Source organism: Apium graveolens, chromosome 4 (assembly GCF_009905375.1).
Source record: "Apium graveolens cultivar Ventura chromosome 4, ASM990537v1, whole genome shotgun sequence".
Taxonomy (NCBI): Eukaryota; Viridiplantae; Streptophyta; class Magnoliopsida; order Apiales; family Apiaceae; genus Apium; species Apium graveolens.
Window position 1 is genome coordinate 14,388,928 of NC_133650.1, and position 15,154 is coordinate 14,404,081.

General features: G+C 37.7%; 1 protein-coding gene across 1 annotated transcript; it reads right to left on the reverse strand.

Annotated features, from left to right (window-relative positions):
- Window positions 1-6,419: 6,419 nt before the first annotated feature.
- LOC141717790 (kinesin-like protein KIN-7F) lies at window positions 6,420-14,555 on the reverse strand. The gene is made up of 14 exons (XM_074519987.1): window positions 14,217-14,555; window positions 13,612-13,822; window positions 12,996-13,085; window positions 12,780-12,880; window positions 12,560-12,673; window positions 12,407-12,488; window positions 12,265-12,332; window positions 12,091-12,156; window positions 11,843-11,967; window positions 10,928-11,261; window positions 9,601-9,705; window positions 8,449-9,501; window positions 7,412-7,731; window positions 6,420-7,014 (listed from the first exon to the last, which is right to left on the reverse strand). Exons 2-14 carry the CDS (start codon window positions 13,814-13,816, stop codon window positions 6,696-6,698), a joined length of 2,982 nt encoding a protein of 993 aa, XP_074376088.1. The 5' UTR covers window positions 13,817-13,822; window positions 14,217-14,555; the 3' UTR covers window positions 6,420-6,695.
- Window positions 14,556-15,154: the final 599 nt, after the last annotated feature.

Genomic DNA, 15,154 nt, shown 5'->3' on the forward strand with positions numbered 1-15,154 from the left:
GATATGTTCTCTATGATAACTGAGTTCATGAATTATGGTTGTGTATATAGGTTGTATACATAACTTATTGATCTTTGTGAATGCATCAATTTAACTTTCAATTGTGTTAGTAACTTCAATTTTGAATTTTAGGGTTAGAAAATTATACCTAAATTACATATGATGGCGCGCCCGAGGCATGCCATGAGGGCTCCCGGGTCGCAACCCTTATTTCCCCTCACGGGGCACGCTCAAAGCACGTCAAAACCACGGGTTGTGGCCCCCGCGCCATGCGGAACGCGCCCGGAGTTCCCGGAATTTCGATGCTCTCGGGTCACGGCATTCGTATAGTGCGGGGCACACCTAAATCTTTGCCACCCTCGGGTCGCGGCGTCCGTAATGCGGGCACGCTCGAGGTTCTTTATAACTTAGTTCACGTCCTTAGTCTTTTTCATTGGGGCATGTCTTAGCTCCTTCAAAATATACTTTAATCTTTTGTTAGTGTTGTAGCACGTCCTAACCTTTTTTCTTTCTTTTTATTGCAGTTGCACGATGACTCGTCTACTCCTTATCATCCGTTCGCGGAGTTCAACCACAAGTTGGAGCTTTACACCAGCCCGCTTCGGTCGCCATCTCCTCTATCGGCTTCATCTTAGTTTTATCTTTCTGAGACTTTGTTAAACGAGATTACGGAGAAGGGAGATTACTACTATGATTATTCAGCATAAGGCGTCTACTTCTGATATTTTTCTTCACCGCATACTTTGAGTCATTATTCTATGTTTGAGGATTGGTGTGAGGATGACATTTCGGACTTAGAGGTGAGCGGCAAGAGGAAAAATAATGTTGTAATTTCTGATGAGGAGGGTAAGTCTCATGTACATGAGCCTACTACTCAAGATGTACTTAGAGATGAGGTGGAGTTCTTTTTTCTGTCGACTACCGAGTATGTCATTACTCCTCCGAAGTCTCTTATACCTTATCTTCATCTGAAGGTTGAGGAGTGAGAGTTGGATTTGGATTGGTCGAGCGATCAGGAGGAGAAGCTTAATCTGAAGTAATGTATAATCTTTGGAAGCTGCATAATAGATGGGCTTGTGTTAGTACGACATCGCGAGCATCGGATGCCAAGATTGGGTTTGCTATGAAATATATATATGAGAGAGGGAATATGGGCTCGTCTATTATCTTTTATGAGATACCATATTTTTTACTATGGTGAGAACTTTAGGATTCCTCGGATGATCACTTATTTGAGTTTAGTGGAGCTTAGCATCGGCGCACCTCTTCATCCTTTTTCTTAGTTTAGTGGGGCTTGGCATCGGCGCACCTCTTCATCCTTTTATTCGATCTATCTTGGAGTGGTATGATATAGTTCCTTTGTAGTTGTCTCCCAACAGTTGAAAGTTGGTATTAGCTCTATTTGTGTTGTATGATCGACATGACTTTGGTGTTCCTACTGTGAGGGAGGTTGCTTACTTTTTTAATCTTCATCGGGGTGTCAAAGGCTTCTACTACTTGGTTGCTCATTCATGCCATGGCTTGTCTAGGTTTTCAGGTGGAAGGAAGAGCAATGATAAGAGGGCCAAGGACACCTTCTTCTACTTGTATGATTTTAAGAGAGTTTGCACTAGTTTTAATGTAGATGTTTGTGAGTTTTTCAAACTTCTTTTTTATTCATTCATATTCTTGTATCATTTCTATTCCGTAAAGTTATCCCTTGCTCCTTTAAATAGATGATAAGAATGTGATGAGGTTGAGAGGTACGGCCGTGGAGAGAACTCGTGCGATACTTCGTCTCTCCGATGCGGATTTTAATGTTAAGACTCTTGTTACGGAGGATAACTTGAAGAAAATTTGAGTGCTTCATTCTGATGTGGGTTCTGGGTTTGGAGAGAGAGACGATGTGGAGGCCACGGTGGATGTTCCCCCTCCCCCTGGTACGTTCCGGGCGTGCCCTAAGTAGTATACACCTTTAGGGTGCGCTCTAACGGGTATACCCCTCTAGGGTGCGCCCGTTTAGGGATAGCTTTTCTTGATTTTTGCCATAGTCTATTTTTCATACTTTATGTGCTCCACCTACATGCATTTCCTCATATATTGTTGGCATGCTTGCTTCGTTTATGCTTTTATACATGCATCGTGTACTTGCATATTCTCCAATATATCATGTCTTACTTGTGTATATTATGTTAAGCCGTCTCATGTTTATCTTTCAGGTATGACTCCTAAGATTCCGAATTGCTTCATATTTGACTTGACTTCTGAGAAGGTAGTTCCCGAGGAGAACATTGCTGAGTCTTCTTCTCAGTGTGAGGCGCGCTCTAGTTCTTCTCCCGTGGAGGTTTTTCATGCAATCCCAGTCCATTCACCGAAGCGTACTAGAGCTAGCATGAGAGTTGGTACTTCGAATTAGATGAAGGCTTCTTCTTCTCTTTCCTAAGTGGAATCTCACTTGGGTTCTTTAGTCACTCCATTCCTTGGAGATGATGAATTATCTTCCTAGAGGGACTTAGTACTAGCTGACAGAGATAGTGCAAGAGTTAGAGCTGCTGGAGAGCTACTATTCCTTTCTTTAGAGGATGCTTCTGAGGATCCGAGATGTAGGGCTCGTCTATAGATACTTGAGACCGGGAGGAGGGGTTTGCTTGCTCGTGCTACTACTACGATAGAAAAACTAAAGAGGATATCCAAGGAGAAGGATGTTATTATACCAGGACATGTGGAGGAATAAGACAGCAGAGAAAGATCATCACTGACTTGCGCAGTACTTTGGATTCTAGACTTTCCGAGAAGTGTCAGTTTCAGACTCAGATTGATGAACTTTGATAGGATCAGCTGCACGGATGGCAGGAAGAAAGGAGAGAGATCCGTAATAAGGGGATTGAGCAGGGCTTTGCTATGCTTCTCATTACTTTCTGGGCCCATGATCCCAGTTATGACTATATTCTTTTGATGCGAAGACATTTTCATTCGTCACCGATTTCAAGAGGGACAATGTACATGCCATAGCAAATAGGAGAGTCGCTTTAGGACTTGATCACCGCCACATTCAGGCTTCGGATTCGCTCATCGCAGCAAAAGGCGTGGTAGAAATTGGAGCTCATGCGACAGGTGCTGGTGTTCTTCAGGATGATATCACTTCTACATTTGATAGTTTGCCATCGAGTGACGTTCCTCCCACTGCGGCTTCTCCTTATGCAGACTATCTCATGTCCACCCCCGAGAGTAGGGGTGCTCCAGCTAGGCCTTTCGTTTCCATGGAGGTGATCCTTTTAGGCCCTTTACATCTTGTACTATCTTCCATATGTCCTTTGCTAATTTTTGACTACTTCTATGACTTTTAATCGAGATGCAGGCCTTTGTCAAATCCCTGCAGTTTATAGGTATTTATTCATTTATCGCACTTATGTACTTAGACTCCATATCACGTATCCTGTTAAATGGTGTCACTCCATTTTTGCTTTTGAATATTTTCACCTTGCAAAAATCAACCAAGGAACTTGTAACTAAAATGAAGCAACTCCAAAAATTTATCCTTTGGGAGTAAACCCTCCTAGAGCGCGCCTTAGGAAGCAAATGGCTCCTTCGGGAGGCTTTCGCTTCTTCTGGCGTGTCCGAGAGCTATTCTTGATAATCTTGAAAATAAAAAAAGACGATAAATGAACATATAGCTTTAACAACTTAATTCAAACAATTATACCCTCAGAGGAAGGCCTCCTAGGGCGCGCTCTATGAAGTGTAACATTTTGTCGGTAAATTTTGTGTCTTCTAGCTTGCTTAGAAACAATCCTTTTCTTCGATGATTAACGTATCTCAAACATATCGTAATAGCAAGAGTTGTTCACCATATCTTCAAGATAAAAACTTTGAAATAAAACTTCAAAATTCAATTAATAATGCGCTCTGGTGCAAAAACTCACTCTAGTCCCAAGTGATTTAATTCAAACCCCTCCTTCTAACGCCAATTTGTTAACGGAGAAATTTAGTTAACAAAGATTTGAGGTTCGCGGCTGGAATCAAGATCTGCAGCGGTGGTAGGTGATCTGGAAAATCTCCGAAGTGCGTTGATTTGTGCTTAATCAATGGTTGAGATTGCTAAGGTTTAATTTTGCTTTCTCAGAATGCTCAAACATGTACCCCCATAATGTGCCTACGTGCCTTCTTTTATAGAAGATCAAGCCAGACGTAGTTCTTGGGGAATAAAAAACCTAGATGGACTTGGCTTCTCATTTCGCGGCCCAATAGGAATTGTCAAACCAACTTCCTATTATACTTCGAACATTGATTTGCTTTAATAGTTTCCAGCGATGCGGCCTAGTCACAAAGGCCCAAGGCTCGGTTAAGATTTCGGAAATTCACGGATAAGAAAACTCCCCGGCTGGTGGAATCTCATCCGTTACCGCTATCTTCATTGATCATAATCGTAGGTATATCCAAGACTTACCGTAAATGCCCAAGCGCATTCTTTCCCCCTAATGAGATTAACCCACCATACTACAGGACAAGTGATCTCAAGTGTATAAGTGCAAAGTGTGAGATAACCCCAAAGTCTCCTGACAAATGCAGAGACAAGGCTCCAAAAGCACACACTAAGTGTTTACGATCGTTCCCCTACGAGGAAAACTTGCAAGACTACATAGCAACGCCTTTAATATGTGTTTCGGGATGACAGGCTCTCGGAGGCCCCTCCGAGGCTTCTCCTCTTTACTTGTACTCTTTTAATGTTTCATTTACTTCCCAGTTTAGTTGTGAGAGCAACCTCCTTACTAATCCTTTCTAGTTATCACTTGCATTACGGAGATTCCACCCCTTGCGGCCATATAGCACGGGGCGCGCCCTAGGAGGGTCCGGGGAAATTTTCCAGGAGCCCAGATCATTCTTTATTCCTTGATTGCTTTACTCCTTCTCCCTTGGCTTAAAATCATCTTTTATAGACTATTTATCAATACTTGTTCTTCGTCGTCGTCTTCTACTATAGCGACCGTCGTAGCATCGTCATATCGGCCAACGAGCATCGTCGTCGTAGCGGACGTCGCATGCCTTCTTTACTATGGTTGTTGTAGTCTTCCGTTCTTATGATCATCGTAAACCTTTATGTAAAACTTCATCGATCGTCGTTGTAACTTCTTGTCGTTACTAGTCGTCGTAAGCGATTCCCATATCGGGCTAGCCTTGTATAGGGCGCGCCCTAGGATCTGAAGACATGTTCTGGCTCTGAAGACGCGTTCTCCAGATCTCATCCTTCTTCTTTCTCGGCGGTGATCCGACCCATTTTCTTAAAGATCCGATAAAATATCCATGACGATTTTATGGTTTGATAAGTCGAACTCAGGACCTGAGACAATAGAGTATAAACTTTTAACTTTACCGAGGTTTGTTACATTTTAAGAAGCAAATAGTTTAATAATTGAGCTCGGCTCGACAATGTATTCAAACTGTTCGACCTCAAATTGCTCTAGTTTTTTACTAGTCAAATTCGAATAATTCACCCCAAGAGAACTAGACAAGAACGAAGAATGAGAAATGCCGAAAAGATGAATTAGGATTAAAATTATCATGGCCTTTTTTGAGATATTAAATCTTGACAAGTTTTTTATATACAGTTAAATATAGCATACCCTGCATAGTCAAATTCTGCCTTTTGGAGAAGACAAGACCTCACAAATCTTGAAAATTTTGTTAAAATTATATGATATCTAACCTGGAATCGAAATATTACATCAAATTATTTGTTGTGTGTGCTCGTCCATGAGTACACACAATAAAGAATTATATATCAAATTTTGATTGAATGAGATTTCTGATAAATATAATAAACCCCGTATTCACACCAATCTCAACCAATTACGATTAAAATTACACAAAGGAAAATACTTCCATGTGCATGAGTGTCGTTAATGATTATAAGAAGAAAAAGGAACACGTATTTACATGGATTATGAAAACATTAGAAGATAGTCATATCATCCAGTTGATCCAATTCAATCTAATGATTATATTCTTGTTAGTGATGTTTATGTGGATTTGCTATCACTTCTTTTCCCCACTTCTAGTTGACTTAAGAATCAATCATCGTGTCTTTCAAGGAAACCCCCGGCTCCATACAATCCTGTTATGTTGAAACTTTACATTTGTGAATTGTGATAAACAAGTTAATAGTGTTTTCTCCAGACAATGCAGACCTATTTCGAGTATTTTTTAAATTGTAGGGCGTACAAGAAGAGACCTTTTTTGTCTATGGAAATAAGTATTTATCAACAATTTCTTCCATGAAGCTGTCATTGAAGATTTTTGGTAGAATTAAAAGCCTTCGACATCTTTTTACGGAAATTGTATAGATCAAGCATCAGTTTATAGAGAATGAAAGTGAACTGATACAAAAGATTATTTAAGCAGGGATCTCCAAATTAAATTTTGTAATGCATCACTACTGAAAGTGAAAAATGCAATACTGATAACGAAAAGAAATGAGATACAAGTACTTGAGGCTTGTTTGTTAGTTCCTGTTATATGACATTTCAAGATTATTAAAAGCCTCCACAACAGGAGGGGACTGACATTTATAGGACCCCTGAGCAATATATTAGCTTCACTACAATCATACTAGAAAGTTCAAGGTAACAATTATACATATACTATAACTATCTATGTAAATGGATCGGCCAAGTACCATATTGCTAACATGATTTCCCCCTTGACCAGTTACAGCAATCTTACAATATCGAGATCAGGCTGCGCTTAACACTATACGATCTCCTGGAGCTCCAGGGAGCAAACTTAAGACCAAACATCTCCTTGGAAGCCTTTCCCAACTCCGTAAGCCCAATTAGTTTAGCTACAACAAAGGCACTCTCTGCAATGTGGTCCAAATCTCCAGAATCTGTCCATATGCGATTGGCCAACTGAATTCTCCTGTGTTTGCCATTCAAAGGAATGTTCCATTTCAGGTATAGACTCTTTCTCTCTATTAGCGGGAGTTGCTTGTGCATCTGGATGCTGAGCATGTGCCTCTCATGACGGAGAGCCTTATGACTATTACAGAAAGAAACACAAGAGCGATGGACATAAATTTAATATATTTACTTTCAGAAATCAGTGGAACTGCAAGTATATGTAAGATAAGTAACATATAGATGGCGTATTAGAGAACTTTTGAATCAGAGTACACAAGTAACAGCTGCTATTCTATTTTAGAAACCATTGTAAAAACACATCTCAATTTGCAACTTACAACCATAACAGTGCTATTAATTCCAAACAAGTATCATGCATGACTATTGAACTTTTCTACCATGGTTTTACAGAAAGAATATATAGTGATTTAATTACGATAAGATATCTACAATCTGCACAGAGATAACATGAAAATAAAGAGTATTTTCCTGATATTCTCCGACTTAACAAAACCAAAAAAAGAAACTCATCTTACCTAGAAGCAGGTGTAAGAGTCCTTCCGTCTTCCACTGTTTGATTACCCTGAGAAAATGTCTCCTTAAGAAATGACAACCTCCGAAGTTCAACCTCCATGTATATGGAGTCAGTTGGGTCACCATTGAATAGCAAAAAGAAATGTGTTCTGTGCACTAATGAAACATTGCAGGTATGCCATAATTCAATTATTTCTCTTTGGAGTCTATTAAACTCTGATGGCCAACGCGAAGGACTTCTGAGATCAAATTCCATTGGATCTAAGCCAACATCTTTAACACTCTTCAAATACTCACTGGACATTGCTTTTGTCTCATTTGCCTAAGAAAAATTACAGCAAAAACAAAATTAGAAAAAAGACTTGCTTATTATAAAAACAGAAGTATAAAATGTTTGGTATCATTTTTAGAAGTATAAACATAAGTACAAAATTTTCATTTTCAGAGTTGATTCCTTGTTATATTTATTCTTTTACAATTTCTGCCAACATGTTTTTAGCATACTTACTCAACTAAAGCAACTATGGTTCCTCAAACAATAGTCCAATTATTATAACCAAAAAAAGTAACAAATATGGTAGTACGTCCAGCCATATATTTATGTCTGTCTGTATACAGTATACACACATCACACTCTTATACATATATATATATATATAGCACAGATGTCTACACAAACCCACAGAAATATGAGATATTAAACATGCTTGCATAACTGATGTTCTGCTACAAATTCAAGTGAGATGTGCAGATTCCAATATCAGTGAATGATGCACAAAATAGTCGTATGCATTTCCCCTAAGAGCAAGTCACCCATGCAGGAAAATACCTTTCTACTTATCTAGTAAATCAGGAAACAAGTCAGCCTTCAGCATACTCAAATTTTCGTTTAGTATGCAGTCTTTATGACAAATATAGATGGTAAGATATAGACTATTAACAAAGACTCTGCACTTCGCGTGGATAAACAGATAAACTACCCTGGCCAGTAGAAGAGCCTAGGACTTTATTTGGAAACTAAAATTAAGATAGGACTTACTGGAGTGTCAAAACCTTGGTGCTCATTTTGAAGCTCGGACATAAATTCCATTTTTGCAATGCATGCATTGCCATTGGTAATAATCTCGGCAGTTACTTTTTCCTTCTCTTGTGTGTCAATCCCAATGTCAAAATCACTGTTGTTAGAGCACTGCGAACCATTGCTAGATGAGCTCTCAACATCAGAAGCATAGCTCAGTCTAGAAACTTTGGTCTGAGAACCATGAGGACTTTGAGTGTAGTATCCGTCAGAGCCGGTTGGTGGATTGTCGCAAAGGTGTACCGCCTCTTGCAGCCTCGGAGAAGATAAGGTTGCCGAAGTACCAGACTCACAGCTCCTGCTCGTTGAACTCAAGCTCCTGGATTTGGAAAACTCCTTGACTACGTCATAAGATGGAGATCGTCTCTCAGGTGAAGGATTGTCATAGATGCATTTTGATTCATTATCCTCTATATATGGTGATGCCACTTGGAAACCTTCACTCCATGAAACTGTAGGAGCTTCTCTGTTCAACTTTAAAGAGGGTTCAATTTCTATTTCTTCTTTTGACGGCAAAGAAACTAATACCTCATCTGCCTTTGACTCGGCTGGAACCCATTCCTCATTTGCAGTCTCACCATTTTTTGAAGTACTAGTAGCTAATATTCCAATGTCATGGGACTTAGATAGATGAATAGATTCCAAATAATTATTATTACTGAAATCTTCTGTTTCGATGCACCGAACTTCCTTGCATATATCTTCAGATGAACAATTACTCTTACCATCATAATCCCCCACATCTTGGCTTAAATCACTTTCAGTGAGCTGTGAAGTACTGGTCAACAGTCTACGACATGGATCTAGGTGCAACTCTTCAGAAGTGCCAGGGACATTTACATAGTTATGCTTTATTGTACTTATACTTTGTCCATCAGAAAAGGGAGATGTGCTTAAAGTTCTCGCAGCAACGTCCATAGAGTTAGGAACTGCCGTTAAGAAATTATTATGTACAGGGTATCCAGCATCTGGTGATTCCTGAACTCGCAAGTGGGGGTAGTGATTTTGAACTACCTGGAAAAGTTGGAAAATGTAATTAGAACTTAACACCGTAAAAAGATAAAGATAGAAGAGAAATTCAGTTAGCCCCATATAAGAGAGCACAATGTGTACCCTTGTCGATAGATGCCCCTCGTTTCCAATACATCTTAGCATTTCCTGAATTTGAGATTTAGCAGAATCCCGTTGCAGAGTCAGATCCTTTACCTCTCTTTCCAGCTACACCATAGAGAATTACAGGTTAATAGCAAGCTTAGTAAGCACATTCAAGATCACAGATATATCTGATTCATAAGCTATATTTATGGACCATACAGTAGATAGCATGTGACAATAGACTATTAATATGAGCAGAGAATATTTTCTAAAATTAATCAATTAAAACAAACTTAAAAATTGCACAAAGAGAACATATTGATGATGTGAATTCAAAGAAAACTGTGCACACAAATGGACTCTTTTGTTTCGAGTAATGCAATGGTGGTAATCTGCGTTCAGAAGCCAACTCTTTTCAGCGAAATTCACAGTAGGACTACCTCGCTTAATGCAGAACCAATATTTTTTCCTTTTTCTGTAATAATTATCGTATATGTTTGCTCGAGGGAGGGAGGCTTCGAGGAAAAGGGAGATATATATATAGAGTTGGATCGTGAATCAACTGCTGCAAAGACATTGACAGTGATTGTGACAACAATTTCATAATTTAAATACTTAATCATAGTATCCTATGTCAAACTCCAAATTGTTATCAACTTCAATCTACTTTAAAGAAACAAAATTTATCTCTAAAAATATCTGGAAAGTATTGAAGCAGTCTCACTTTCGCTTGTAAAGATGTAGGGATATAGTCATATAGCTAAGAAGAGATATTTGAGTTTCAACTTGATCCAAACTATGACTTGCCTTTTCATGGGGGTCAAATGGTCAATTATCTTCAGGACAGTAGATTCTTACTGCTAAAGGAAGAGAACTGAAAGGAAACGGATATATGCAGGCTAAATTCAATTGTGCTATTGGGGAAAGAATCCTGTGATAGAGAAGGGAATACTGATATCTTCAGCAGCACTTATCTACTTATGAAAACTATTCAAGTACATCTGTCAAATTTATATTGTGGAAACCGCGATCAAGCTCTTCGGATCATGAAATTCACCCAAACACATCGGACCTAAATTCACAACTTTATTACAGTTAAGACTCATCTATGGCGGTCCCCACTGGTTCCAGATGTTTACTGAGATATGTACTAAATTCCTAACGATATATTAATATATTCATATTTCCATATGGCTCATATTTGTCAAGATCCAAAATATGTTTTAAATGTGGAATAAAAACGCATAAGCAGTATAATTGACAGCAAACTTTTTGTTTTGCTGAAAAATTTAGTCTTTAAAAGAATATATCTGGACCAACAATATCATATCAGAACCCTAAATACCTTGTCAATTTGCATTTCTTTCTCCCGAAGAAGTGCAGAAAACTTGGATGCAACATAAGTAGATCCTGTGCTTAACTCACTCTCCAATCTAGTTAATTCTCTCTGCAAATGCTTTACCAAGGCCTTATCTGATATTATTACATTAACTTGGGCATTAGTTGATACTTCTTTGGCACAACTTGCAAACAAGAGTGTGTTTCTTGACTGCTCAACATGACTTCGTGCAGGGCTCATTGTACAAATGATGGCAGTTCTAGCATTGCCTCCCAAAGATGATTGCAGTATACGGGTTAGCTTTGAATCTCTAAAAGGAATGTGACCATTTCTTCCTTTGCTGCAACCATTTAAAAGTGAGTCAATATTCTGATACCACAATTACTACACGTAAAGTTTTAACATGTTGCACTGTAGTTTATGGGTAATGTGTGTGCCTGTCAGTGTGTGTGCGAGAATGATAGAGGAACCACAGTAAAATAGCCAGCCTGTCATGTCATAATCTCATTAGCATTTTAATGCTTGTTAAAATAATACTTATGTACCTACATGAAGCTTGACGTCAAATGGCAACAATTGTACCTTTCCGACTATGTTATATGTGGAAGTCTTTGAAGATGATGATAAAGAATAATTTAATATCTTCAATACAATACCAGAATATACATTATTCTCTAACATCAATAGAATCATTAATTTAGTGAACTAATGTTATTTCCAGAGCTTAATTTTTGTTTCCAGTGCTTAAAAATGTGAAAAGACCGAATTACCCTCGCATTGATTTATTTCCAAGGGCTGTTTATGTGTTCCAGGGGCAGTTTTGCCTTTTCACCATATTATTGCTCCGGAAATAAAAAAAAACAGCTCTGGAAATAGCATTTCCCTTTATGTAATTGGAAGGGAAAAATGGATAGAGAGAACCTTAGTTTGCGGATTACAGTCCCAAGGGTAAGTAAACTGCGATTAATGTGGCAGCCTTCCTTTAACCTTGTACCAGCTGATAATGACTGAGATGCACGCTCACTTCCAGCAAGATCAACAAAATTCTAAAATAAAACGATACTATTTTTCATCAATATCACTAAACAAACATAAACTTTGCTCCAATTTTATTTAACATATTGCGTACAAAATTTCATCAAAAATATTAGAAACATGATATAGCATACCACAGAGGCCACGAGGGTGCTCGAGTTATCCTTGCTTAAAAGCTCACGAGTACAACTCTCCACAGTCTGTAAAATTCCCAAAAAGAATAAAATAATTGAAATAACATTCCCAATTGGCTCTACAACCAAATACCAATTTAAAAAAAATTCAAGGCTCATGAACAACAGTTGTACCATTCTAATGATTTGATGTGATCTGGAGCTTGTTTCGTTAAGAGAGGTTTCTCCAATCTGTCTCTGAGCTGCAAAAGTGCAGCAGATAATATCAGATCTCATTCAATAGTCCCCTATCAGAAGAATTTTCGATAAAACTTGCCTTCACATATAGAAAGTAGCTCCATTATGTGATCCCAATCTCTCAATGTTTCCTCGGTGAGTTTCTCAACAATGGTACCTCTCTACCAAAACAAGCAATTGTCATGCTACGACAATAAATCTATAGGTGTATTAAGAAGGAAAAAGTTCACACCTCTGGATCATCTAGAAGTCTGAGGGGAGTGTTATCAGTGCTGAGGAGGTCTCTAACCGATTCATTATAAATCTCCATTGCAGAAAACTTCAAATGAAATTCTCTTTCTGTGTGCTACAAGAAACACAACCATATATGTCCAACACATTAACCGAGAGACTGGATGCACCATGCAGACCTAAAACTGTGTCTTGGAAAAGATGCACTTGACTTAAATTACCTTCTGTATATAGTCATATATATCAGATATAGTATACTCCGTGATGCCGGTCATGGTAAATGTTTTTCCGCTACTAGTTTGTCCATATGCAAAAACGCTGGCTGGAGCACGCATCATTATGGAAAAATAAATTAATTATATATTTGAAACAAACTTAACAAAATATGAATGAAAGAAAGGATACAATATTTCCTAATAGAGAGATTTTATACTCACAATTGATACCAGTCAGAACTGATAGAGCAACTTCCTTGGCTCCTTCCTTATACACCTGCCTCGTGGAGCAATCTCCGCCAAATACCTTATCTAGATCCCAACACAATAATTACCGGCACGAAGAGAAAAAATTGTGAGAAAGATCTTAGAGAACACTGTTATAAACCCTGACAAATCACAATTTACAACTACAATGATGGTTGTTAGTTTGTTATAATATACAGGATACATGACTCATGACCTATGTCACGTATCAAAAACGAAGTCATGCACCTCACATCATGTCATTTCAGAACATTTACACTTGAACCATAGAACTTCATCAAGTTAAAAGAATTACCATAACAAAACTGTATCAGATTCTAAACCACATGGGAAAAACCTAAATACCGCTTGTCATTCACGATCCGAGCACCAACTGAAATTTCATTAAATAATCCCCACAAATAACTCAATTTCACTTCAATTAACCCTTTAGCAAATAAATCAGCATTTTACTTCAAACGAAAATGTCTGAACCACACAATCAAGTAAAATTCTACATGACAATTCTAACATACACCATACATCACACACAAATCAAACAAAACTACTCATCATACCCGTAAAACCTTACCAAACGTATAAGCAGACGGATACATAGACCGATCAGGCATCGAGACATTAGCATTCTTGTAAATAACAGTATCACCATTAACACAATCCCAATCAGACACATCATTTCTCGCAATCTCCTTGCGGTTCAACGGCCTCAACCGGACCGTGACGAAAATCTTCTCATCATGTCCCCCTACTTCCTCTCCAACATCACTAGCTCCCATTCTCAACTAACAATAATTACAATGCCACCGTCAATACACACAAACACAATATATACACACACACAGACTAATTGGCGTCATATGCTTCACATTGTAATGCCTGGTTTAGTTTGTAGAGACAATAGGGACCAGTAAAATAGTCAATCAATCATTATTAATGAAGGAAACAATCTAATCATGGATTAATGTTGATTTAAATTGAATAATTTAATTGATTGTTTTGTAACCATGTAAAATAAGTAGTTGTATATTTTAGTGGTATGGTCCCCAATTAATACAGACTGTCAGTTTGTGTCTGCATCCTCTGAATAATTTGCTACTTAAATTAATTAACTAAACGTTAATAAATTGCTGAGATGCATTGTACTTGTATGAATTGAAGTAGGAGCAGTGAAAATACCTGATAAGTTCAGAATTTGAAGTCTTTGTCACTGTAATGTGCTTAGTCTCATACTACTGCTTGGTAAAATTCTGGCATAAAAAAATTGTTGTTTTCTTGCAGAGAGAGAGAGAGAGATGTGAAAAAATCTCGCTGGGAGAGAGAGAGAGATGTGAGAAATAAAAAGTCGAGTGGTGTGTGATGTTGGATGGGGACTGTGGAGTGAAGGAAGATGGAGGGGGTGTGTTATACTTTGGCTAGCTGGTTAGTAAACTTTTAGTCCAGCTAGCTTAACGCCCTCACCTTTGGACACGGGGTATGCAAGTAAAGCGCAAAGGCTTCCATAGATTTCCTGAGCCTCATAAAATCTATTATATTTGTTAGTGAGAAATGAATTAACAATATAATCATGGGCAGATAATGACCGGAATCTTTATAGAGATCAAGGGTAACATACAAAACTAAGGTTGTGTATTTCTGTTTACTGGGAAATAATGAATTGAAAAAAAAAATTAAACAAAGAAAAGTGGTTGATCATCAATTTATTAACTTTTACCCGACCTTAGATACTCTTGTGTTAAGTAAAATATAATAAAATTAATCTCAATTTTTAAAAATAAATTATATGTTTGAATTATTTATAAAAAAATACATAAAATAGATTATTAAATTATATAAAATTGAGTTTGAGTGAAATATTAATAGTCAAAGTTTGGTTATGAAATTCAAATATATCTCACTTAGTTTAACTCCATTTTACAAGATTTAAAGTTCCATTTCATGTATTTTTTAAAAATTTCAAATATATAATTTATTTTTTGGTGTGAAATCAATTTTATTACATTTTACTTAATACAGGATATCGAAGTCAAAAAATAAATGTGCAGTATTACAACAGATAGAAGCCAATAAATTTAAGATATTAACGGGAAAAACTAATTTTACGATAATATCATAGA